The sequence below is a fragment of the Microcebus murinus genome, chromosome 9 (genome assembly GCF_040939455.1).
Source record: "Microcebus murinus isolate Inina chromosome 9, M.murinus_Inina_mat1.0, whole genome shotgun sequence".
Lineage (NCBI taxonomy): Eukaryota > Metazoa > Chordata > Mammalia > Primates > Cheirogaleidae > Microcebus > Microcebus murinus.
Genome location: NC_134112.1, coordinates 55,601,716 through 55,626,580, shown reverse-complemented (window position 1 = coordinate 55,626,580; position 24,865 = coordinate 55,601,716). Strand labels below are relative to the sequence as shown.

Below are 24,865 nucleotides of genomic sequence, written 5' to 3'. Positions count from 1 at the left end.
AGCTATTTTATCAGACTGATTTGGATACCTAAATATGAATAGTTTTCCCTTAGAGTTCCGGCTTTGTTCATTTATTATTCTTTTGGGAGACAATTGTCATCATAGTTTGCTGCTAATAAAGCATCAGTTGCTTTCCTGTTTAAAAATACGCCCAAGGATAACACAGAGTTACTTTGCTCAATTTCTCTCTCCTAGAAAAGGTTTGTAAATGATAATTTTGACTTGAGGAAAATAAATAGAAAAGAGTAAACATGAAAAGCTAAGTTATCAACCACATACTCCTTATGAAAGCACTTCCTTTTTACCTCACACGGTCCTGATCCGATCTTTTCAGCCCCAGCACATATTTCTGACTCATTCAGAGTCACCTTCCCTTGATGATGCTGGCTGCATTTCTCATTTCCCATGATGTAGAGATGTGCTACTCGTAACAAACCATCAGAGTTGATCACTAGAATAGTCCAAATTAGAAGCAGTGAGTGAATACAGAGTAAGGTGAGAAAAATAAGAAACAAGATAAATGTGGTCTTTTTTCAATAAAATAAATATTGCCTCATCTTTTAAAAACCAGCTTACATCCGGTGTAGCCCCAGCCATAAACACTGCAAGTGGTCTTTTCAGGAATTGTGCATCCATAATTAGGTAAATCAATCGTACTAACAAAATCGTCTAGAACAGCAGGCCTGAAAAGAGAAAATACAATGGTAAGTATTCTCCACTGGAGTCAACACAAAATTAACATTAAAATGTAGTGTTCATGTTTAATATGACATTTACTGAGAATGAATCTTGTTTCTCAAAAAACTGGAATGTCTAATATATAATGACAAAATGTAGAATAGTAGTAGAAAAATTAGTCAAAAATTAGTCATTTGGTAATATTAAGTGTTTAATGATATTTTTTATTTTACATTTTAAAGTTATCAAATAACTGCTCACAAAGCTTTAGTTTTTAAAGCAGACTAATTAGACTGTTGGTTCAACTTCATTCATTTTTGAAAATTTTGCAAATACCTCTCTGTCTCTCTCTACACAAAGAGAGAGACCCATACACACATATGTATACACACATATATATGACATGTGACATATTTTTTTATAATAAATCTATATGAGAGAGGAAGAATAGACATGCAGCTGAGGAAAATGCTTCAACAATTTTAGTCTAGGTTAAAAATACAAAATCTAAAGTAACTAACCTAGCAAGCTTTAGTAAAACCAGATCTGATCCTTCGGGTCCATATACTAGCTGGGAAACATTGAGAACCTGTTTGCGTTTCTCATCTCCTCTTCCATGGACATCATGAATTCCAAGCCAAGCTTCATAATCTTTCAAGTCTTTGTTTCTAAGTAAAAAATTTAAATGTAAAATATAATTCCAAATTATGTAATATTATTCCTATAATATGAAAACCAGCTTACATCCAGTGTAGCCCCAGCTATTGCTATTTTAGCTTATAAGGGCAGATAAACAATCTAAATTTAAAATGTGATTCAAGTTATAATAAATGGGAGATTCTGAATATTGTAAGCATACGTAAGCGAAAAGAGCTTTTAAATTGCTGAAATTCTAAATGGCTATTTAAACATTTGATTATGCTTGCTGGAGAGTAAATCACTTGTGAAAAGTTCTCAGGTAAAGCATTTTACTTGAATTCTAATTTGACTGCAAATCTTGTTTCATTTATCTCAGGTGTGTATATATTTGGTTCGGTAGTGGAGACTAAAGTTTTATACAAACAAAATCAAAGTGGCCTTAATGAATGCTGCCTCCTTATCTTTTCCTTAAGCTAATTTTCATTGAAAATTATGCCCAGAATGATTCTAAGGTTGATTTTACAGGGAAAGGAGAAGTTAAGATTAAAGTAGTCTGTTGATAAAAGAAAACAAATTTCTCTTTAGAAATACAGGGTGCAAGTAGCAGGTTAAGATACAAATTATTGACATAATTCTAGCAAATTTTCCTCTAAGTGAGAGTAATAATAATTTTGAACAGAGGTGAATTGAAATAGTGCCCCGTAAGTAAATATCAGTGAAGTCAAAATATGTTTTATAAGCTAAGTTTTAAAAAGAAATTAATATATATTCACCCCATGCTAGTGAACCTGTACAATGAATACACATTCTAACCGTAAAAGCTATATAAAGACATGTATTTTTAAAGGCTCAAAACAAATATTAGTTTCAAAAACATTTTACCTAGAAGGGAAACATTGTCTTGCGGTTAGAACCCAACTTTCTTTTATCAATGATCCTCCGCAGATATGTTTATTTCTATGAGAAAGAGGAAAGAGAAACAAGTAACATCTGTGCAGAAAGAGTGATTGCCAATTAATGCAAAACCTATGGCTCCATTTGTTAAAAATAAATCCACTGGAAAGGAAAATGTAGAAATTAACCTAACTGGAATACAAATAGTTCTTTTATCTGAAGGGTGATATTTGGTAATTGTAACATAAACATTTTTTTTAATGTGATTATAATTTTATGAATTCAATTTTACTTTTGTCTAATTTAAAAAATCATTACACACCAATATCCATTCCCTACAGACACATTTATGTGTATGTGCACCTATACTTGTGAAAGAAAGTACGTGCTACAAATATAGGATAAAAAAAATTGGACGTATTTGAAATTCAGTGTTTGATCATGAGAAATGCAAAGTTTAGTTCTTATTTAAATCCTGAAAACCATCCAGTGGTAGCAAATATTGTTTGTACACTATTTCCTACTTTTGCTACCGTTATTTAGTTTTGATATAGTAACCTAAAATATAACTGAGTTTGAATTTGTTGATTCAGTGTAAAACTGGTAATACAATATTTCCTTTATAAAAGTTAAACAATTATGAAAGACAAATCATCTAGGAAATTGTAAAATGTTTTCAAAGAATTATAAATACTAGTGCATTTATTTCCTGATATCCAAAATTTGTAAATCTATTTTTTTTGGCAGAGACATGGAAAACTTACAATTTTTCACAATTTACATTTCCAAACAGTACAGATGTTCAGTGCTTCAGAGAGTAATACTAGAATATTCCCAGACAAAGACCACAGTTATTTATGGCCTTTGCCACACAGGAGGATAAGAGTATATATGGAGTTTTAACTTCTATTCCTCTCAGTATGTGTTTTGGAAGAAAAACTAAACAGCTGTTGTTACTAAGAACTTGGATTTAAAAGGAAAATAAATTTCTAAAAGTTTATAGTACTCTGATCTGATGAAAAAGGGTTTCATCTGCTTCTCCAAAAATGAACATTACCAAAGAAGTATTCTTGTATATTCTCTTTTTGGTAAAAATAACTTAGAAATATATGGCTTTTTCCCCTGTGGTTATGAGATTAGCAAAGAATCACCAATTAACTCAGATATGTAGATTTTTGGAACATTTTCAATAATAAATAAAATTAAACACTCCAAAAACTCCTAATCTTTATTAAATCTTCATATTGCACAATCAGCTTTATATTCTGGTTAATTTCACAATTCTATTTCAGTACTACATACCTAGGACAGCTACACTATAATTATTGGCATAAACATTTATAAGATCTAATGAGTTATTCCTTGAGAAAAATGAACTTTTGGCCATATTTTACAACATTATGGTTATCTAAAGTCATATATATCAAGGGATGTCAACTGTTTGTTACGAATTTGTTTATTCATAAAAGCACTTCAGTTTCAAGTTGTCTCAATTCTATTTTAATGTTACTATTATTTAGTGGTATTAAAAGATATATTTTCCTCCTCTATTCGAGGACGCTAAGGTAAATGAACAAGAAGCATTTCCTAAAAGAGTAGATCTTTAAGTTGAGATTTGAAGAATGAGAAAGAATTTTTAGGCATTAAACATGGAGGCAGAAAGCCACAACATGTAGTGGGAATGACAGGAGGGAGAAACTTGAAACATCTAGAAAATAAGAGAAACTGTGGCTAGAATTCAGGTATATTTTGGGGTATTTTGTTGTATGATGAGGTTCTGATAGAGATAAATAAAAACATAGATATTTTATCTTTCTGATTGCTATACAGAATAATATATATAATATATGAAAGGTTGTAAGATTAGATTTTAAGTTAACTTATATTTTCAATATTTAATTTTTATGACATAATTATTAAGTTTAATTTTATTTAACAATATAATTTGCAAAGTGATTTTATATACAACATGCCATTGATTCTTAAGAGCACTGAGAGAAAAATGTCAAGAATTTTTTATCCACATTGTTTATTATAACATCAAAACCAACTATAATAGAGTTTTTTAACCTTTTTGTAATGATAAAATATTTCAGATTATAAAATGGCCATTTTTCATTTGAATGACAAGGAAAACATCAGAAATTAAAAACAAATATAAAATTTCTGACATGATTATACAAAACATGTTAGAAAATAAACTCATCATAGATTGGGAACTTAATAACATGTATTACAACTTCTATCATGATATTATGGTATAAATAGGTTTTCTGTATAGTTGTTCTTTGCTTAATCAAAACCAAAGTGTCCCTTGGATTCGGGGACAATGCCGACACAGATGGGATCTTTGTGAACATTTTCAAGCTCACTACCTCTGGAAGCACAAATTGCAAAGTCCAGAGCAAGCAGAATGTGATCAGTCCCCTCATTTATCTCCTCAGTGGGGTGCACTGTGGAGGGCACAACCTTAGCAACCCACATGTGACCATACATCTGGGAATATGACTTTTGCAAATTGTTTTAATACATTTGATTTGGCATCTATTAATAATTACCTGTATTTCAAACTAACCATCCATCCCACATTTGTTCGTGTTGGAATCCCATTTACAACTCGCAATTGTTTTGTTTTGGCGCAAGATATTACAGGATCTGAAACCAGGACCAAACATAACATTTTGACATAACACTTCAAAATCATCAGTGCCTCTCAGCTTTCTTAAATACAGTGATAACTAGACAAATGTAACTACTACATTGTGTCAGAAGGACATTTTGGAGAAAGAGTAATATTATAGGACCACAATACCATATCGAGCCTCCAGCTCTTATTGTCCTCATATAAGGAGTAGAATGACATAGAAAAACGAATCAAGTCAAGGCAGACAGGATTGCTGTGATAGTGACAGTGGCTTTGCTCACTTATGCACTAAGAACAAGTTCTGCAGGCCTAATACTAATGCTGTATTTGCCTCAACATAAAATGAACCAATGTTATTTATAGTTGTTATTTCTAAATGTCAATAGAAATCAATTGCCTAAGTGAAACAGAGTACATCATAACTATATTTGGTTATTTTTTCTGAATTTGTGCAGTAAGAATGTTAGAGCTATTTCGAAACATATTACCAACATTAAATTTATTGAAATTATATCCAAATGACATTATTATATCCAAATTATTATGTCCAAATGACATAACACAGAATTCTTTGGAGTAAATGTTTTCCTAACCCTTCTCAGCGTTCCTTGCCTTCTTCTTTCTACTTCTGCCCAGGGTCTAGAATAGATTTCCATTCCCTTCCTCAGCCTGGGGCACAGCAGGTGGTCTTTTAAATCAAAACACTTGGGTAACTTTGTTCAGCCCAGGAAATATGTGAAAAGCAAGAACTAACAGCTCCCAATAGATTCTTAAATTGAGGATTAACTGAACCTCTCAGATTGTATCGTCTTTTGCCTAATAGACTGTAGGGTGAGCAAAGAGCTTTAAAGATAGAGCAGAATAGAGACACTGAGTAACTTTCCAATTTTCTGGTTTCATTCTTTTTGACTTTAGCATTCCAATTTTATTTAAAGGGTAGTGTATATAAAAGCGATCCATTATATACATTGTGCCCCAAATTAGAAGTATAAATGCTTTTTTCAAAATTACATATAGATTTTCTGATAGAGAATTAAATTTTGATATTCAGTATGCAGTTGCCTTTGAAATTCCTTCATCTACATATAGAAAAAAAAACAAATAGATTAACTTACTCTTCTGATGGAAGTTAATAAAGTATAAGGCAATTTTTTATGAAAAATAATGACATCATTTCTGACACATAGAAAATCAGATATACCTTATATTTTGAATGATTACTTACGGTCTAAATTCACTATTGTAGGTGTGGTATCACCTTCACCTGTAAAAATAAATATATAGATAAATATAATTCATACATAAATATTTCTATTATATAAAATCAAATTATATATTAAAATTCAAGTATTCATACATCTAACAATTTCCTAAGATTCTTGACATTTTATTCAAAGATAAAATGTCATAGTCCTCTTTTGAGTAATTATGTATTACTTTTATTGGATAATATCGTAGGTATATGCCTACCGGTACTAGGTGATGTGAGGAGAGCCCAATTTTATGACTGTGAAGGTTCTCAGGTGTGTGGTTTGATGACTATTGGTAGCTTGAATTTCACTGCTGGCATCAAGGAGTCACTTTATTCTACCAAGATGCCCAATATTGTACACAATGAGCATTTCATTAAATGGAACTAATGAGTGTGTTTGCTTGGACCAGGGGTTCTCAAACTTTTTAAACAGGGGGACAGTTCATTGTCCCTCAGACCGTTGGAGGGCAGGACTATAGTTTAAAAAAAAGTTTAAAAAAACTATGAACAAATTCCTATGCACACTGCACATATCTTATTTTGAAGTAAAAAAACAAACGGGCAAAAATACCCGCATGTGGCCCGCGGGCCGTAGTTTGAGGACACCTGGCTTGGACCCTTCATAGACAGACTATTTTGTCTTTACTGTAATTTGAATCATTTAAATTTTTTTCTGAAAGCTCTCATTCTTAATCTTTGCAAGAATTCTGGATGATAGAAATTAATGTCACTAATGGGAAAAGGGGATAACAAAATATAATTATGTTTTGTTGTTAGAATATTTCAAAGATTGGCTTTTCCAGATGCTAGTAAAAAATGTATGGAAAAAAGAGAACACTGAAAACTACAAATTAATTCTAACTAAAACCTCATAACTTACTACTTTTTCATCTCTACTGGGGTTTAATTGCTGCAAAGAGAAAGGCTTGGAAGATGCTAGGATTTGGAAATACTTATGCAGTAATAAATGAGACACAAGACATTTCCTGGAGCTTAACATTTGACTGTTCAGAATTGATGGCATAGAGTTCAGTCAGGCACTGTTTAGACCCAGATGGTTGTTAATCCCTGTAAACGCCCTGAGCTCAAATAAACCAGCAACAAAACAACAATGGCATATGGATACAAATTTGATTGTTATTTGTGAGGATAGGTAAGGGAATTAATACATGCTTATTTATGTTCATTTTCCAGCTCTAGATATTTTAAATGAATAGGAGTAAAGGTGATTATAGAAATTCTATAACTTCCTTTTCCTCTTAGCTTATACTGGGGGAGGGTTTTGTTTTAGAGTCAGCTGAGATCAGTATTTTAGTTCACAGTACAAATTAAGATTGAGGCAGACTATGGAAATGAAACATTCAAGGATATTGTTTTTTCCACTCAAGTCAATTGCTTGAAAATGTTAAAGTAAATAAGTAGATATTTATTTCTTATGTTGTGATGAGAGAGACTAAATTATTCATTCTATCCTTAATTGCATATTTAGTCTCTTATTTCTAAGCACTAAGCTAGTAAGTAAACAAAGTGCTTCGTTCTTGTACCTTACTAAAATATTTAAAGTTTTAAAAATCTGTAGATATTATGAATGTGGTATTTTAATAATTAATAGTAATATGTATGTTTTGCTTCTTCAAATCTGATATTTCTCACACTTCATAATAAGCTGAAATACCATATGCAATCAGATTTTGGAGATTCTAAGCAGGTGGCTCAATTCTGAATTTTTAAAAAGCATTCTAGTTTCTTCTGTTGTGTACTTTGAGCAAAACTTTAAGAAACTGCTCTGTAGGCCCTTTCCATTTCACTATCAAATACTATTCTCATCTCTCCTTTTTTACTTACCCCACTATCTCTACAACATTATTCATGTCTGAAAAATATATATGATACAAATCTTATTTGGTATTGTTTCAACTTAAATTTGAAGAAGGAAAACATGTCAATGATAACTGTTTTACCTGTGGAAGAGTAGATGTGTGTGTATGTGTGTGTGTGTGTATGTATTTGTATAGCCTCAGAACCAAACATGGGCTCTTACTGAAAACATAAAGAAATTCTTTCTTTTACTGTATTTTTAAGTTTCAATTCAAATTCAAAACTCTATGAACATCACATATTTCTCCAGGCACATATCTATGTTCCCATTCTCATTTTATGTATTAATATTAATATATATCTATTACAGGATTATATTGTTTTATGGTTGTTTATATAAATGTCTCCTCTATGCTGTAAACTATTTGAAGAAGCAGTGTGTGTGTGTGTGTGTTTATATTTTTGTAACCTAGCATATTATATAGGGCTTTGCACACAATAGCAGAGCAATAAAAAATAACAAATGATTCAATAAATAAAAATAGGGATGGAAGGTGGATTTTTGAGTGTGTACTATGCAACACTGTTCACAATAGCCAGATATGATAGGTATTTTTATTTTACAATTTTACAAATACAGAAAATGATTCATAAGTAGGTTAAATAACTTGACCATGGCACTTAAAAAGTGATGAGTCTGGAATTCTTAGGAAGTCAGAGTTGATGCTCTTAACAACTACATTCTCACTAGTTAATATTTTTCTAAGATATACTAAGTGTGTGTGTATATACAAACATATAGGCATTTCTACATTTTTATGTTTGCATATTTGAAAAGCTTAGAATATATTGAATATTATTTTGTAAGCATTTTAGAAAAACATGAATAAAAACTTTTATGTTTTGTAAGATAAATAAATGTATAGTGTGAAAATGATTTATATAGTCTCTGCAGTTATATAAATAATAATAAATCAAATCTTCTAAAGATAAATTTTACTAGCCTTTCACCAGAGAGAAAATGTAAATAAATCCTGGCTATAAATATTAGTTGGAAAAATGACTGCAAAAATCTTTATTGAAATTAATGTTTGGTATACACTGTAATAAAAATGAGTTATCTGCAATAGCATTTAATCAAATACTAGAAACACCATGAAGTCTTTCAACAGCAAATTACCAACTTTTATTTTAAAAATATTAGTTGGAAAAAAAATACTGAAAACTTTTAAATTATGAGAGTCTTGTCTCCCTTAGTTAGACTTATAAACCAAATCACAGTACCCTGAGATCTACAGAAGCATTTTACTCTAAACTACACATATGTGCTAGATGGAGCTGCTATGAGTTTTACAAATCTGTAATTCTGTAGTGAAACCAATATAACCTGTTTTATAAGCCAGATCACTGACTTTTTCTTTCTTCCTAGATCAGTGTATATTTCTATGAGCCTCCATTATTCTTAATCAGGGAGACTTCACAAAAAGATACAGTGATACAAAACTAACACTTAGAAAACATACTCCCTAATCAGTTTTTCTTTTCTTTTTATTTTACTTATTTATTTGTATGGCATTCTGTGGACAGGTAGCCTTGTTTGTTTGTTTTAGTGTTAAAATGTGAAAGACATCTTTGCCGGGAGAACATTTTCAGGGCCTATGCAAACCCAAATATGAGGAAAGTGTAGAACATCAGGAAGACACTAATTAATTTGAAAGGCTATGATCATGGCTGATAAAAACATAATCATTGGAAATACCATTTCTTTGCAATTATACAAGGTATCTAATTATTATTATAAAGAATTTCTGTATTTTTCTCTATTAAAAAGTAGAGCCATTCCAACTCTTAATGATAGGTATATTTAATTAGCATCACTCTTAATAAGTTTGTCTTTATGCTACAATTTCATGAAATGCAACTAGTGATTCAACTTAAGATGAAAATTGCCTCTTTAATTGGACATACACTCTGGAAAAATATAGACTAGTGTTTGTATTTCATTTTTAAAATCAATATCATTATCTCTCTTTTTAGGGTGGGCGTTTTTGCTGCCACTCTCAAAGTACTCACTACTACTAGCTTGTCTCACAAGAAAAATATTCTTAAAATGAGGTTCTTTTTGAACTTATAAAAGTACATTCTTTCTAAAAAGAAGGTAGTTTAACATCGTGGTTTGCTGTAAAGATCCAGCTATGATACAAGTGTAATAAAATGGTCTCTCACTACTCAAACGGCATTATAAAAAGGCTTTTTTTACTCAATAACATGTTAAAGACATATTTCTATCTCAATACATATTAATGGTTCTCAGTGGGGGTGATTTTGTCCCCCAGGAGACATTGGCAATGTCTGGAAATATTTTTGATTGCCATGACTTAGGCAGGTGTGGTGCTACTGGCATCTAGTGGATAGAGGCCAACAAAACTACTAAACATCCTACAGTACACAGAACAGCCTTCCACAGCAGAGAATTATCTAGTCACAAATGTCCGTGTGCCAAGCCTGAGAAATCCTGATGTGTATCAGCAATATTATTACTTCTGATAATATTGCCAAACTGACTTCCAGGCAGGATTTTCAATTCACCCTCAAAAAAGTAGCATAGTATTGAGAAAGCCTTATTATTCAAGCCCTCACTAATATTAGGTATTAATAATCATTTTATTTGCCAACATGATAGGTAAAAATGATTTCTCATGCTTTTTAAATTTCATTGTTTTCTTACTAGTAAGTTTTAATGTCTTTTCATTTATTTATTAAATGTATTCTTGAAGATTTATTTTCTTCATATTTTTCCTGAGTTATCACATCTTTTCCTTATTGACATGTAGGGGCTTTTTTATATGAAGTATATAAGACATGCATTTTATATGAAGTTTATCAAACATGTATCATATGCTTTACATATATCTTTTACTTTTTGCACTAATATCCTTTTAACAAAGCCATCTTGGATTCAGATAAGTGGATAGAAATCTCCAGGCTCTTCTTAGTCTTGGGTTAAATAACTGAGAAGAAGATGAAGGCACCAGCATTTCAGGTCTATTCACGAGCTTTCTAGTGGACTGGGGACTTTGCAGAGAGAATGAGTGGTATGTGTGTGTGTGTGGTGTGTGTGTGTGTGTGTGCTTTTGTGTCCGTGTGTGTTGCTCTCTGTAGGACATCCTCATTTGGTGATCAACTCCAGACCTCGGATATCATTTACAACTCTGATGAAGGTATCATTTTAGAGGAGACACAGTATACTGAAAATATTTCACATGAAAAAGATGCCTAACTGTACTTACAACGAGAAATAGGGCAATAATCCCAGGGAATGAGCGGATTCCCCGTGTAACACCAGGGGCCGTGGGCATCATCGTCGGGATTGCGGCAGTAATTCTTATTCAGCTTGCTAGCATCTGGTTCCCAGAAGATATGGCTGCATAAACAACAAGCTTCAAACATCACAAGACACTCACTCCATCCAAGAGAAACAACATACTTCAAGAAGATATAATCCTAGCACATTACTTTCAAAGCAGATCCAGCACAAGCTTGTACTTGGGGTGAATTTTACTTATTTTGTTTGATCTTTATTTTGTTGCTGCTGTTGCTCTTACAGTTTGGTAGCACATTTTATAAGTTGGAAATATGGAAAGGAGCTCCATAATTAGCATGTACAAAATCATGAGGGATTTTGTAACTGCCTCTATTTAATAATTATGGTGGAAGGTAACAATACCTCTGCATAGATATAGGGAAACATTGTCTAGAACAAGCAGATGGCAAAGATCAGAATTATAAAATGCATAGAAAATACAAGCTATTGTTAAAGTATTTTTTCACATTTAAGGTACAGATAAAGCATCACTAGCAATATGACTATGATAAAAACAGGCAGATACACTGAAAATTAATAATTTATGCTATGGGAATGCAAAACATAATGTAAAGTATAAAAATAATGTGCTAATGAAATTCTAAAATTTTACTGGTCATATACTTACAAAATATGATTTTCTGACTGATAACTAACATTTCAATCTTTCTAATTTATATCTTAATTAAATTTATTACCAAAAAAGCAAAAACATTATATGTTATAAGACCAAGCCCATTCATGGAACATCAATATTTAAATTTACCTCAATAACATTAACGTAGTCAAATTCTACATGGCCACTCTGATCAAGTCATGAAAACCAGACATCTAATTAAATTGATCTTGTGTTATTAATTACTACCATGCTTGAATATAATTAATATATCATTTTAAGTAAAATTGCAAAGAGCTTGAACATGGAAACGTGTACCATTTCCAGACTAAGTTTCATTTTATGGAAAAAGAAGTTCTTTACAGACGTAACCTTAGATCAATCTTTTGAAGCAGACTTTAAGATTATGCTTTATTACACTTAAGGAAATTGAAATCTCCAAACAATAATTAATTTCATTTTCAAACACTTTAACATTTCAGTCTTTGCACTTGCTATTTCTTCTGTCGAATGTGCTCTTCCTCCTCTACTTCTCTTGGCCAATTCCTACTCATCGTGTATGTCCCAGCTAATCCCCCTCCCTTTAGGGAGCCTCCTGACCATCTAAGTCTGGGTAGGCACTTCTTTGTATTCCCATAGCATAAAATATGCTCTCTTTCATATATAATACAGTATTGGCATTTCCTGTTTGCTTGCGTCCCATACTAGAGCGTGAGATTCATGAGGGCAGAACTCTGCTGCTCTCTGAAGTTCTAGACTCCAGGTAGTAGCTTCTAGTCACATGTGGCTACTGAGCAATTGATATGTGGCTAGTCCAAATTGAGAGGTGCTATAAGTGTAAATATATGCCGGCTTTTGAACATGTAGCATAAAAAAGAATATAATAGATGTCGTTAATAATTTTTATATTGAATACATATTGAAACTTTTAAAACTTTAGATGTATTGGATTAAATAGAATATATTAAAATTTGCCATTTTATTTTTATTTCTTTAAAAGTGACTTCAAGGAAATTTGAAAGTACATACATGTCTTACATTTGTGAGTTGCATTACATTTATACTAGAGAGCATTGCTTTAGAACTATCATATTTACTTGTGAAATAAATTAATTGAAATGATATCATCCACTATTGAGTATATTTTGAAAGAGAATAAGGGATTTAAAGTAAGACCGAAGCAAGGTGACTCTGAGCCCTTAAATTCCTATCTGCATATAGAAATGTCTTCTATATAGGATTGTGGTGGTCAAATGACATAATTTATATCAAGCAGCCATATTGTAGGCATTCGATCAAATGACACTTTTTTTTTTCTTTTATTATAGTGCATATATTCTAGAATGTTCACTAAAAATCTGTTTGGGGTCACAAGTATGTGTCACACTTAATTTGTAATTTTGTAGACACTATCACTATTGCTAGGGCCCAGTGGATGCTACCTTTGTGAATATGTCCAATATAAGAACCTGTAATGCTTTGAAATATGTATTTTTTCAATTTGTATATACATTCCTATAATTATTATAAAATTTTACATATTAAAGCTACATGAGGAAACCTGTCTCTATACTTTTTAGTAGTTAAGTGGATATTTTAATTATATATTCATATGAAAATGATCACATCAATTTTTCAGAAACTACTAATACTAAATATGAGAACATAATAATCCTCTAATATACACTATTAAAACACCAGATTTGCCACTACAATTATATACTATCTTATTAAGTTATGTAATTGTTTTGTCAATGTGACCATGTCCTCCTTGAAGTCTGGAACTAAAACATGTGCCCACTTTTCGTTGATGTTACCCATGGTACCAATTACAGTACAGACTACATAGTAAATGTTCAATAAATGTGTGCTAACTTGAATTGCATATTCCAAAGTTTGCTACATGGAGAGACAATGTTATGAGTTGTATAGAAAAATCAGTCTAGTGTTTTTATTAGCTTACTATGATACATAAAGGAATAGAAAGATATAGCGATGTATGTGTATGAATATACAATCTGTTGTTATGACTACATTCTATATGTTGAAATATAGAAATTTACACACCGGTGTAAATCTTCCATGTTCTTGTCCCACATTGAACACGTTAGTCCAGATCTTGTTTTGGATAAATTGCCCATATAGTTTTTGCCATTCCCACGATAACAATCTAGATATAAAATACATGGAAAGAAGACTAGTGAATATTAGGGAGGATAAGGCAAAAACATTTTTAAAAAACATATAAAATTATGAAAATCAACATAAAAATTAAAATGAAGCACTCTGAAATCTGACAAATCACAGAGTTTTAAATATCTCAAAATATCTTTTAATGCAATCTCTTCTTCATTGAGATAAGGGCTTATGCAAATTCAAATATTACAAGTAATAATGTTTTTAATTAAAAAAAAAGAGTGGCCCTTTGGGACACCAAAGAAATGAGAACTTTTAGAATAACACATATATTTCTCAATATATTATTCTGAAAAATTTCATTCCATAGAAAAGTCTCTGGAATAATATACCAGGCACATTTCTTGTGTTTTGATTTTTGCCTTTCATGACACTGACATTGTGAATCACCCAAGACAGCTTTTTTACAAATACTCTTTAATTTCAATTTGATTATTTTCTCATGAATAAAATCAAGTTATATTTGACAGGAATATTTCACCAGTGATAATTCATCCTTTTCAGAGTATCACATCCTGTGACACATGATGTCATTGGTGATGCATTTGATCACTTGGTTAAGTGGTATACAGGAAAAACTTCTCTTCATATTTAACAAAATCTGTTGAGGACTTTGAGACTGAATAAACCTCCTAGTGCCAAACAAATTTTCACTAAATGGCTTTAGGCATACTTTGGTGAACTTTGCATGAATCAGCTATTACTATGCTGGTTGTAAAATGGTTATTTTGCTATTTCTAACATTTCTTTATATATTTATTAGTTGGCATAGTGTAAATAAGATTTTTTTCTTCTTCCCCTACCTCTTTCATTTAGGTATTAGAAGTAGAAGTGCTAGTACTGGTGGCAGAAGTAGTTATTTAAATGTGGACTTGTGGATTCTATTTTTATTCAATGTGATATATAATCTATTCCTGTTATTCATTTTTATGTTCAAATTATTGCAAATCTATGCAATGAAGCTGCTTTAACTGACTCCTATGTCTCCTACCATGTCCCATGAAGTTTTAGTTTCCCTTTTTTAATTGAGCTATTTGTGTTCTACTAAATATTGATAGAAGTGTTGATATTAATCAAAAGAAATGTAGTAATAATAAATCAAGTTCTTCCAAAAATATGTTTCGGTTCTATATTTTAAAATAAACATTATTCTATAATTTTAAATAATAGCAAATATTTAAAAGTGACTTTATCATTAAACATTTTTAATCTGAATAAAAACCGTATATTTGACTATAAAATATTATCTACAAATGTACATCGAGATTAAGATTACTCTGTGTTTTAAACTTGGTAAATCAGAGCATATTGTAGCTGATTTTAAAATGTGTTACGTGATTATAATAAATGATAAACAAAAATTTTAATAAACTTGATTCATTGATTAATTTCATCATTTGTCCAGGAATCAGTTAACACGGTGAAAAAGAAATATGTATAGTAAGTATATTCAATTGTCATGTGTTCATATCCTTAGATCACATTGCAATAGCACTATAAGGAATTTGAGCTTAAATGTATTAATGAAAATTCAAATATAATCAGATTTAAAACAGATAAAATAGCAGTCATTACAGCACACCAAATTGTTTGCAGAAAGCATAAACTTGTAAAATCCAACACTTGCACACTTGAAGAATATACCAATTCAGAGAAACATTTTTCTCTGGTAACCCTATCTTTTTTCTACATTAGGAAAGTCTAAAGTTTTGATTATTGGTAGTAAATTCTTTAGATGTGCTTTTACTAATGAAAACAATTGTGCAACACAGTGTATCAGTACTACTCTTGTACATTTTTGGTTTTTCCACCTGTGTTTGGTTGAATATGTTATTTGAAGAGGTCTTTCCTGCCACCACCACAACCACTAGCCTTTTATTTAAACATGGGCTACGTGCTAGGTTTTTCTTAGTAAACTTTTTATTTTAGAATAATTTTTGGTTTAAGGAAAGTTGTCAAGATAATATAGAGAGTTCCTATGTATCATGCAGTTTCCCCAACTTTCAACATGTCATATTAGTAGGACAGATTTGTCATAACTGTTGAACTAATATTGATGCATTATTATTAAAGTCTGTACTTTGTTTACACACTCTTAGTTTTTACTCAATATCCTTTCTTGTGTTCTAGGATTCCATATCATACCACACTACAGTTAATAATAGTTGCTATTTTTCCTAAGTCTCCTCTAGATGTGATGTTTCCTCAGACTTGTTTTTGTTTTTGATGACTTTGACAGTTCTGATGAGAATTAGTCAGGTATTTTGTAAAATGCCCCTCAAGAGGGTTTATCTGATATTTTAGTTTGATCAGATGTGGGTTACGGGTTTTTAAAAAGAGGAGGACATGATTTTCTGAGCACTTCTTAATTTCTATTTCCTTTCATTTGATGCTGCTAGGCAACATGTGTTCGTGTGTGTGTGTGGGGGGGTGTATTTACATCTATTTGTTATGAGTAACTACTGATTCCTCCTAATCTAACACCCAGAGTTCTTCCTTTCTTCCATTTCATTTCTCTATTTCCTTTTTCTCAAAGTGAGAACTCTGACTCCAGGTAATATCAATTATTAGTATGAATAGTAAATTCTTTTATTTACTACTATTTAAGAGTATACCAAGCATAATTTCATGCCTAGCTTTTAAAAGAATTAACCATATACCTGAAAATTATCCCATATTAGTTCATAGAGAGTCTTCTTATTCTTTTTGCAAGTTCATAGTATTCCATTGTGTGGCTGTGCCAGAGTACATTTGGGTTGTTTTGCTATTACAGATAGTGCTGCAATAGAAAATTTTGTGCATATGTTTTTGCATGTTGTTGGAGCTGTATATTCAGGTAGTGGCATTGTTGGGCTAAAATCTATGTGGTTTTCTTTTTTACATTCTGATCTTTTATCCATGTGGAATCTATTTTCAGATGGAGTACAAGGTGTGGTTTAATTTTATTATTTTTCTAAATGACTAACCTGCTGATTCATTATTTTATTTTAAAAGTTCATATTTTACCCAGTGGCATATATTGCCATATTTTTAATATAATATGTTTCCATATGTAATTGGGTCTATTCTGGACTTTGTGTTTTGTTCCAGTTTTCAAGTTATTCCTGTGCCAGAACTATGCTATTTTAATTATAAAAACCTTATAGAATATTTTAATATCTGATAAGGTTAATTCCCTCTACTTGTTCCCTTTTTCAAGGTTTGGTTATTATACTTACATGTTTATTTTTCCAGGAGAATTTTAGAATCAATTTTTTTAATATTAGAAACAACTTATTGACCTATTTATTAATAATATCACATTAAATGTATAGGTTAGGTTAGGTAGAATTTATATAATTTTGATATTGAGTTATCATATCAAGAACAAAGGAAGTACATATTAAAGTACATTTTTGTGGCTTTCTGGAGTGACTTAAAATTTTTATCATATTAATATGTATATTTCTTTCTAAGTTTCTTCCTAAATTTCCATCATTTTTTTTTGTTATCATAGATGTTGTTTTCTCTTTACATCTTCCAGCTCATATATAAATGCTAGTGATATTTGTATAGTAATTGTACCTTATCCTTCTACCTTAATGAATTTTTATTGATTCAATCCAGGTGTATTACTATTATATAATTTGTGTAAATAGAGATCCTTTACTTTGTCTTTTCCAAATCAGTATGTTTTTTTGTCTAATTACATAGAATAATATCTTCAATACAATGTTAATGAGAAAAACAATGTTCAGTTATACTTATAATATTAAATAGTAATGGAGAAAGTAGAAAAACTTGTTTTCTTTTTGACTTTAGTAAGAATGCTTTAATATTTCCCTATTAAGTGGTGATTTTATGATTGATAGGTATATATGTGAATATATATATATATACATATATATACTCAATATATTTTATGGAAGCATATATGTGGTGAGTACATGTATGTGTTTATAATATGCATATGTTAAAATGTGAATATAGATGTTAAGGAAGTCTCTATATATGCCTAAATGGATATATATGAAGATTTGGATATGTATATGTGCATATACATAAAACCCATAAATTTTTATTTAATTGAATACCTTTATGAGGATGAGTGAGTTTTGCCACAGGAATTTCAGAATCTGTTGAGATTTATCATATGATTGTTTTTCTTACATTCAAAATAAATTTTGTTAATGGGTTTCCAGTGCTGAAACACTTTTGTATTCTTAGACTAAACTCGACTCAGTCATGATGTATTGTTTTCTTAATTTCTTTATTGGGCTATTCATTCAAATTTCACTTAAGATTTATATATTAATATTCATAAATGAGGTCCACAGTTGGTTTTTTTTCTGTGCTATCTTTATCATGTTTAGGTATCAATATCATACTTTCATCATAAAAATACTTTGAAGGTTTTACTGTAATTGGTAAAATTTGGGGCAAGTTATTTATGTAGTATTGAGATTATCTGGTCTCTGAGTGAATCTGGACATGCAGTATTTTTGATAGAATAATACTTTAATAAATTTCTATATTTCTTCTGTAGGAATTGGTCTATTTAAGCTTTCTTTCTCTATCAGAGTCCATTCAAGTAACTTGAATTTACCTAGTAAATTAATCATTTCACCTACATATTCAAAGTTTTATATAAGGTTGAATAAAATGATCTCATAGTTCCTAATTTTCCTGTTTTGATCATTATTTTATGTCTTAATAACTATTATATATTAGTGCTTTCTCTTTCTTGATTCAGTTAGCTGATAATTATTTATTTTGCTAATTTGTTAAAAATAAATCATCCTTTTGATTTGTTCACTAGTTCTATTCTTTCCTTTTTTCTCTCCTATAATGTGTGCTTTTATCTCGATTATTTTCTTTCTTAGATTTCTTTTGGTTTACTTTAGTCCCAACATTTTGAGTTGGAAATTTCAATCACTTGATTTCATTATTTTAAGATATTGACATAAAATTTAAATTACAAATGGTCTTCTGTTTATTGCCTTAAGTGTATCTTATATAACTTACTAAGGTGTTTTATTGGCATTTAAAAAAATTCTGCAATTTCAGTTTTCATTTTTCTTAACAGTGTTATTTAACATACAGTGGGAAAAGCATTCATATATATATACTAATTCAGATATTGCAAAATTTGAAAAAAGATTTCCAACTCATCAAACTATGTGTGGAATTTATACTTTCTGTTAAGTGAAGAAAGATAACAACATCCTCTCATACATAATCTGTGTATGTTTAGACACATATATATATGTAACTATAGATATATACATAACAATGCATATATATAGATTTATATGTTAATATATATGTATAAAACAATGTATACCCTTAGCCTGGCAGTATCATACAATGGCAAACTTTCAGTTTAAATTTCACAGTTAAATGTTGAATTGTCTAACAGTGTGAATAGAAGGTCTTTGCCTCCTTCATTTTTAAATTGTCCCACAGAGTCTAGCACATATTTGCATGTATCAAATATTGTTAAAGAATGAATCAAAGGGAGAAAGCATGAAATAATGGAAAGGTCATTGTAAGGAGAGTCAGATTTAATTCCAACTGTGCCAATTTGAGAATTTATGCAATTTATTTAATTCCATAAAACTGATTTCTTCATCTATTAATGATTATATATATACTAGATTTATTAGATAAGCAATGAACATCTACTTAAACTCCAGAATCAAAAACTTTTATATTCTATTACATGATCCTTTTTTAAGTGATATGTATGTATATAAAAATAACACACACCATAAGCTTATAAAACAATTGTTCTTGTTTCCTTCCATCACTCACAAATTATCAGCAATTTTTCAAGTAATTGAGATAGAAACACAGAAGACTCAGCTGGTACCAAACTTCCTTTAATCATTGGTTTCAACTTTATTTCCAACTGACCTTTAAAATCTGCCAAAGAATAGTGAAATTGACTGAAAAGGACTCATCCCCTTTCCCTCTACAACTCTATTTTCAGAGTTGCTCACGAACAATGGCACTTTGGAAAAAGTAAAAGGATGAAAGTATGCATAGGACAATAACTCTATGAAATGGAGCTTTAAATTAGGCTTGGAATTTGTAGGATGATTAGGACTGACCATGACCATGACCATCACCATCATAATTAAGTTTATGTAAAATAGAATATGATCATTTAAATTATAATTCAAGTTATTATATACCAACAAATGCCCAGGGCTCAACCTTATTATTAATCTTTAACAAATAATTTATTTTTTAAATCTATTTCAATCTGACTTTACTACTGCTCCCTGGGACAGTTATCTTCAATGGCATCTAGGTTTGCAAGAATATAGTGATTTATTCCAAACCCCACCACTACACATCAGCTCCACTGATAACACCCAGGTCCAAGTCACATTCATGTCTTGCCTGGATTATCAAAACAACCACTTCATTGGTTCTCCTGTTTTAACCTTTGTTGAGAATAATGGCTATTTTCCAGAATGCAGCCTGAGTGATCCAGTTATAATTTAGATCAGATCACATAACTTCTCTTCTCAGAGCCCTACTACAGAGTCCCTTTTCTTTCAGAGAGAAAGTGCAGATCATTACAATTCCTACAAGGCCAATGCAATGTTAGCCTAGTTATCTAACTTCATCTCCTGCTACTCTTCATCTTGCTCACTCTGCGCCAGCAACAGTGATGTGCTTATTTCTTTAACTTTTCAAGCACTCTCTCATCTCATGTCATTTGCGTCTGCAGTTTTCTCTTCCTTGAACGCTCTTTACACATATATGTACAAGGCATATCCTGCTCCCTCACTTCCCCCAAGTCCTCCTTAAATGTCCCTTAACAAGTAAGATCTTTGCTGACCATTAAAGCGTAAAATAAAAGCACCCCTCTCCTCCTTTAAGATATTTTTGTCTCCACCACTTCCCACAAACTAAAATAACACCCCCACCCTCATTTTTATATCGCTTCTTTTCTGTATGTTAGAAATTAGCTCCATGAGATCAAAGAATTTAGTTTTGTTTACTGGTGTATCTCCAGTGCCTAGAAGTTTGCCTAGCACTAGCATACATGCAGGTAAATCAATCAATCTATCAATATTGAATGAATGAATATATTAAAGAAATCCAACTTCAGACTTGGTGATTTTTTTGCTACCCAGCAAAAGCAGTGCAACAAGAAGTAGATCTTCTGCTATAAAACATGTCCTCCCTTTAGGCATTTCCCCTCAATTTAACCATGCCCATCCTGCAAAATGTCTGCTATTACCTTGTCCACTTGACGCATCACAGTTTGGAATTTGGGAGCAGTAGCCAACTCGGATGTTTGGATCAGTGGTAAAACACCAGGGTGACTCAGCCCCATCTGGATTTCGGCAATAGTTTTCTCTTAGGTCCCTATTAAGAATAAGCATGTTAATGTAAATTGACTGAGTTTTTACATTGGTGCAGTCAGTCCTATTACATTTCTAGAATTCCAGAATGTACGCATGTTTATAAATGGAGTTCTAAGTTTTTGGACCTCCGATAGTTGTAACAATTTAGAATTCAGTAGACACAATGGACACTGCCCAATTCACTGACATAAACGCTGTCAGATGTTAGCAGTTTTTTTTCTCCCTTCCACAGGCATGGAGTTACATACAAACATTACTGCTTCATGAAAGAGAGAAATAGTACCACAGCAATCTTCTAACCATTCTCAAAATTTTGACTTGTAATTGGTACCATTTCAAAAACTGGTCTGTTACTTGTTATATTTTTTTGGCCCATATATAATGCAGAAAAAACATATCTCTCTCTTCAGAAGAAGAGTTATAGTCATTAACCACTCTCATTTAAAATGGAAGTTCAACCTATTCAAATATTTGCCACAAAAATAGCTATTTTTTCCTTGAATTCTATATTTCTTTGATTTGTTCAATTTCCTGCATAGATATATTTTAGTTACAAAGCAGTTCTTTCTTGATTTGAGGAAGTTATATAAAATCTTTATAAATATTTCTGTAAAGTTAAGGCCTAATTATAGTGCAGAAAACAACTATATAGTAAGCTGTCAATGTAATACATGTACATGATTCCTACTAAGAAAAAAAGTCTGTGCTAATATTCTGTATACATAAAAGGATTTTGTTAGTTTTCTATCTTAATATAACATTCATATTAAATAAAATATGGAATTTATGATAAATAAAATGAAATATTTTTTTAAATTTTAAGTTAAGCATATACTTTCTTTTAATAGATCCCTGGCTAATAATTTAACTAAATTGATATGCAATCTATTGGAAACCACAGTGTTTGTGTCACTTAGGTCCAATTAGAAGTACTACAATTTTAGTAGTACCCAAATGGACCACCAGAAATAGAGAAATTTTTAAGGAAGAAGCTTGCTCTTGGTTAGAAAATCAACAAATAATAGTCTATTTGGTTAAAGCAGGTCCTGATACAAACTGTTATTTAAGGATATTAGGATACTGATTGCCAGGACTTAAAATCATTATATAGTAAATGCTCATAATTATAACCCGTATTCACACTTTTAGCCTTCTTATAAATTTATTAGCTAGAAGAGATGAAAAAATCCTTTTATTTCCTTTAAACCAATTTATACTTATGTTTTAAAACTTTATGGCAGTATAAATATGGGTATTAAATTTTATACAAATTTGCAATTTTAGTTGAATAATTATTCAGTTAAATCATTTTAGATTGTTAATTTAAAGAAAGAAAAATAATTAATTAAGTGACAATCTATGGCTATCAAAAGTCTTAGTTAGGGTCCCTTTTTAAAACTTATTTTTAGAAGCACCTCATTAATCTAGATTAAGCAAGAATGAAAGCCAGGGTTTGCCCAGATATTTTCCCTAAGGCCTTACCCTTCACTTGAAGAAAGAATTGTTTACAATTGCTAAAGTTAGTTGATGATTTTATGATTCATGTAGATTCATGGCAGGACTGTTCAGTGACAGTGTTTCAAAGATTGTCATTTGTAAGGAGTCTCAGTAATAGGGCAAGTGATGTTTAACAGAACTACAGATACCTGACCAGCACAACCCCCTCTCTCCCCCCCACACCCCACCACTAGATCACAAATAGTAAATAATTAATATCCTGAGCAAAATGTTAAGTCCAGTTTTATAACAAAGCACAAGCTTTGTTTCTTGATATTTATGTTTGGTTATTTTGGCCAAATAGCTTAATTAATAAAGAATGGTTTAAATTCCAAATTCCAATAAGGTATAACAATTAAACTTTTGATAATTAAGTTTTAATTGTGAAGCCTGTGACTTAAATTTTTGTAATCATTCTCTTTTTCTTAAAGATGAAGTTTCTGGGGTATCCACGCATACACAACTTCTTCTTGGTTATTACCAGTCATTAGAAGTTAACAAAAAAGTATGAATGACACTGACACAGACTACTTTGTTTCTTTTAAGTAATATTTTCTCATTTTCTTTGTTTTCTCTAGTTTGATATTTCTGGGTGTGAAACACATGGATCAAGAATAGAGAGTGAATTGCTGTGAAGGAAATGAGGGAAATAAACCCAGAATAACAACTATATGTTTTGTTATTGTAAAATAATGTTTAAAAAATCTTAGCAGACGAATATTTACTATCTAAACAAATAAATTACTGAATTAGCTAAAACACACACACACACACACAAACACAAACACACACACACACACACACACACACTAATATCTCCCCTCTTCTCCAGTGGATGAGGCAACTCTAGCTCATAGCTCTCCACCCTGAAATGTTAGGCTGTCTTATTAAAAGCCAATTACATAAAGTCAATATATGTTATTTATAGGTGCTATTTCAGCAAAGCCACTATGAATGACTCGTGTGTTATAAATTTCAAAAGCAATCATTTTATGTTCCTCATAATAAAGTGGACAATTTAAAAACACATGGTGTTGTGGCTCTGTCCAAAAAAAGTCAAGTAGTGAAAAAAGGCAGCCGTAGAGAATGTACAAAACAACTATAGAATTGATACTCAAGGACATGATTCATCCAAACAATTGTTTTTACATCCCCATGTTTGAAAGCAAATCCAGGAACAAAACATTCATTTAAACTTATAAAAATAATTTTGTTCATAGATCTTTAAGGCTGAAAACTCATCAGCTTAAAAAGTTTTTTGTTTGATATCGTGGGGGTTCTTTTGGGGGTTTTTTTGAGTTTTTTGTTTGTTTGTTTGTTTTGAGACAGAGTTTCATTTTGATGCCTAGGCTGGAGTGCAGTGGCATGATCACAGCTCACTGCAACCTCCAACACTGAGACTCAAGCCATCCTCCTGCCTCCAAAGTAGAAAGGACCACAGGTGCATGCTACCACACCTGGCTAATTTTTTTTTTTTTTTAATTTTTTGTACAGACAGGTGTCTCTCTGTGTTGCTCAGGCTAGTCTTGAACTCCTGGTCTCAAGCAATCCTCCCACCCTGGCCTCCTAAGGTATTTGTACTACAGGGGGAGCCACTGCACCTGGCCCAGTTTAAAATGTTAGCTGAAATCAAGGTAGGTCTCTTCTTGTAAGAGGAAAAAAATATGTAATTTCTCCCAAAGTTAGTAAGGAAAATTAAAAAGGGACTAGTTTGAAACAAGCCTGGTTATCATTACTATTAATTGATTTATTAAATAGAGCAAAGCTGTGATCAGAAACAACTTAGGGATGTGCTTTTCAAAGCACAGTGAATCAACACTCTGGATCAGAATCACCTATTTATTAAAATGCATATTTGAGGACCAAATCCCAAAACTAAGGAATCAATATCTCTGAGTGGAGT

General features: G+C 31.2%; 1 protein-coding gene across 3 annotated transcripts in view; it reads right to left on the bottom strand.

The window, feature by feature from the left end:
* Positions 1-24,865, bottom strand: part of HGF (hepatocyte growth factor) — a 73,254-nt gene that overhangs the window by 6,582 nt on the left and 41,807 nt on the right. For all 3 annotated transcript variants that reach the window (XM_012779509.3, XM_012779506.3, XM_012779508.2), the window contains 9 exons: positions 21,339-21,466; positions 13,973-14,075; positions 11,216-11,349; positions 6,081-6,119; positions 4,770-4,866; positions 2,200-2,274; positions 1,200-1,346; positions 577-683; positions 306-451 (listed from right to left, as the gene is read on the bottom strand). In XM_012779509.3, coding sequence (XP_012634963.1) covers positions 306-451; positions 577-683; positions 1,200-1,346; positions 2,200-2,274; positions 4,770-4,866; positions 6,081-6,119; positions 11,216-11,349; positions 13,973-14,075; positions 21,339-21,466 — 976 coding nt within the window. The remainder of the gene's footprint in view (positions 1-305; positions 452-576; positions 684-1,199; positions 1,347-2,199; positions 2,275-4,769; positions 4,867-6,080; positions 6,120-11,215; positions 11,350-13,972; positions 14,076-21,338; positions 21,467-24,865) is intronic.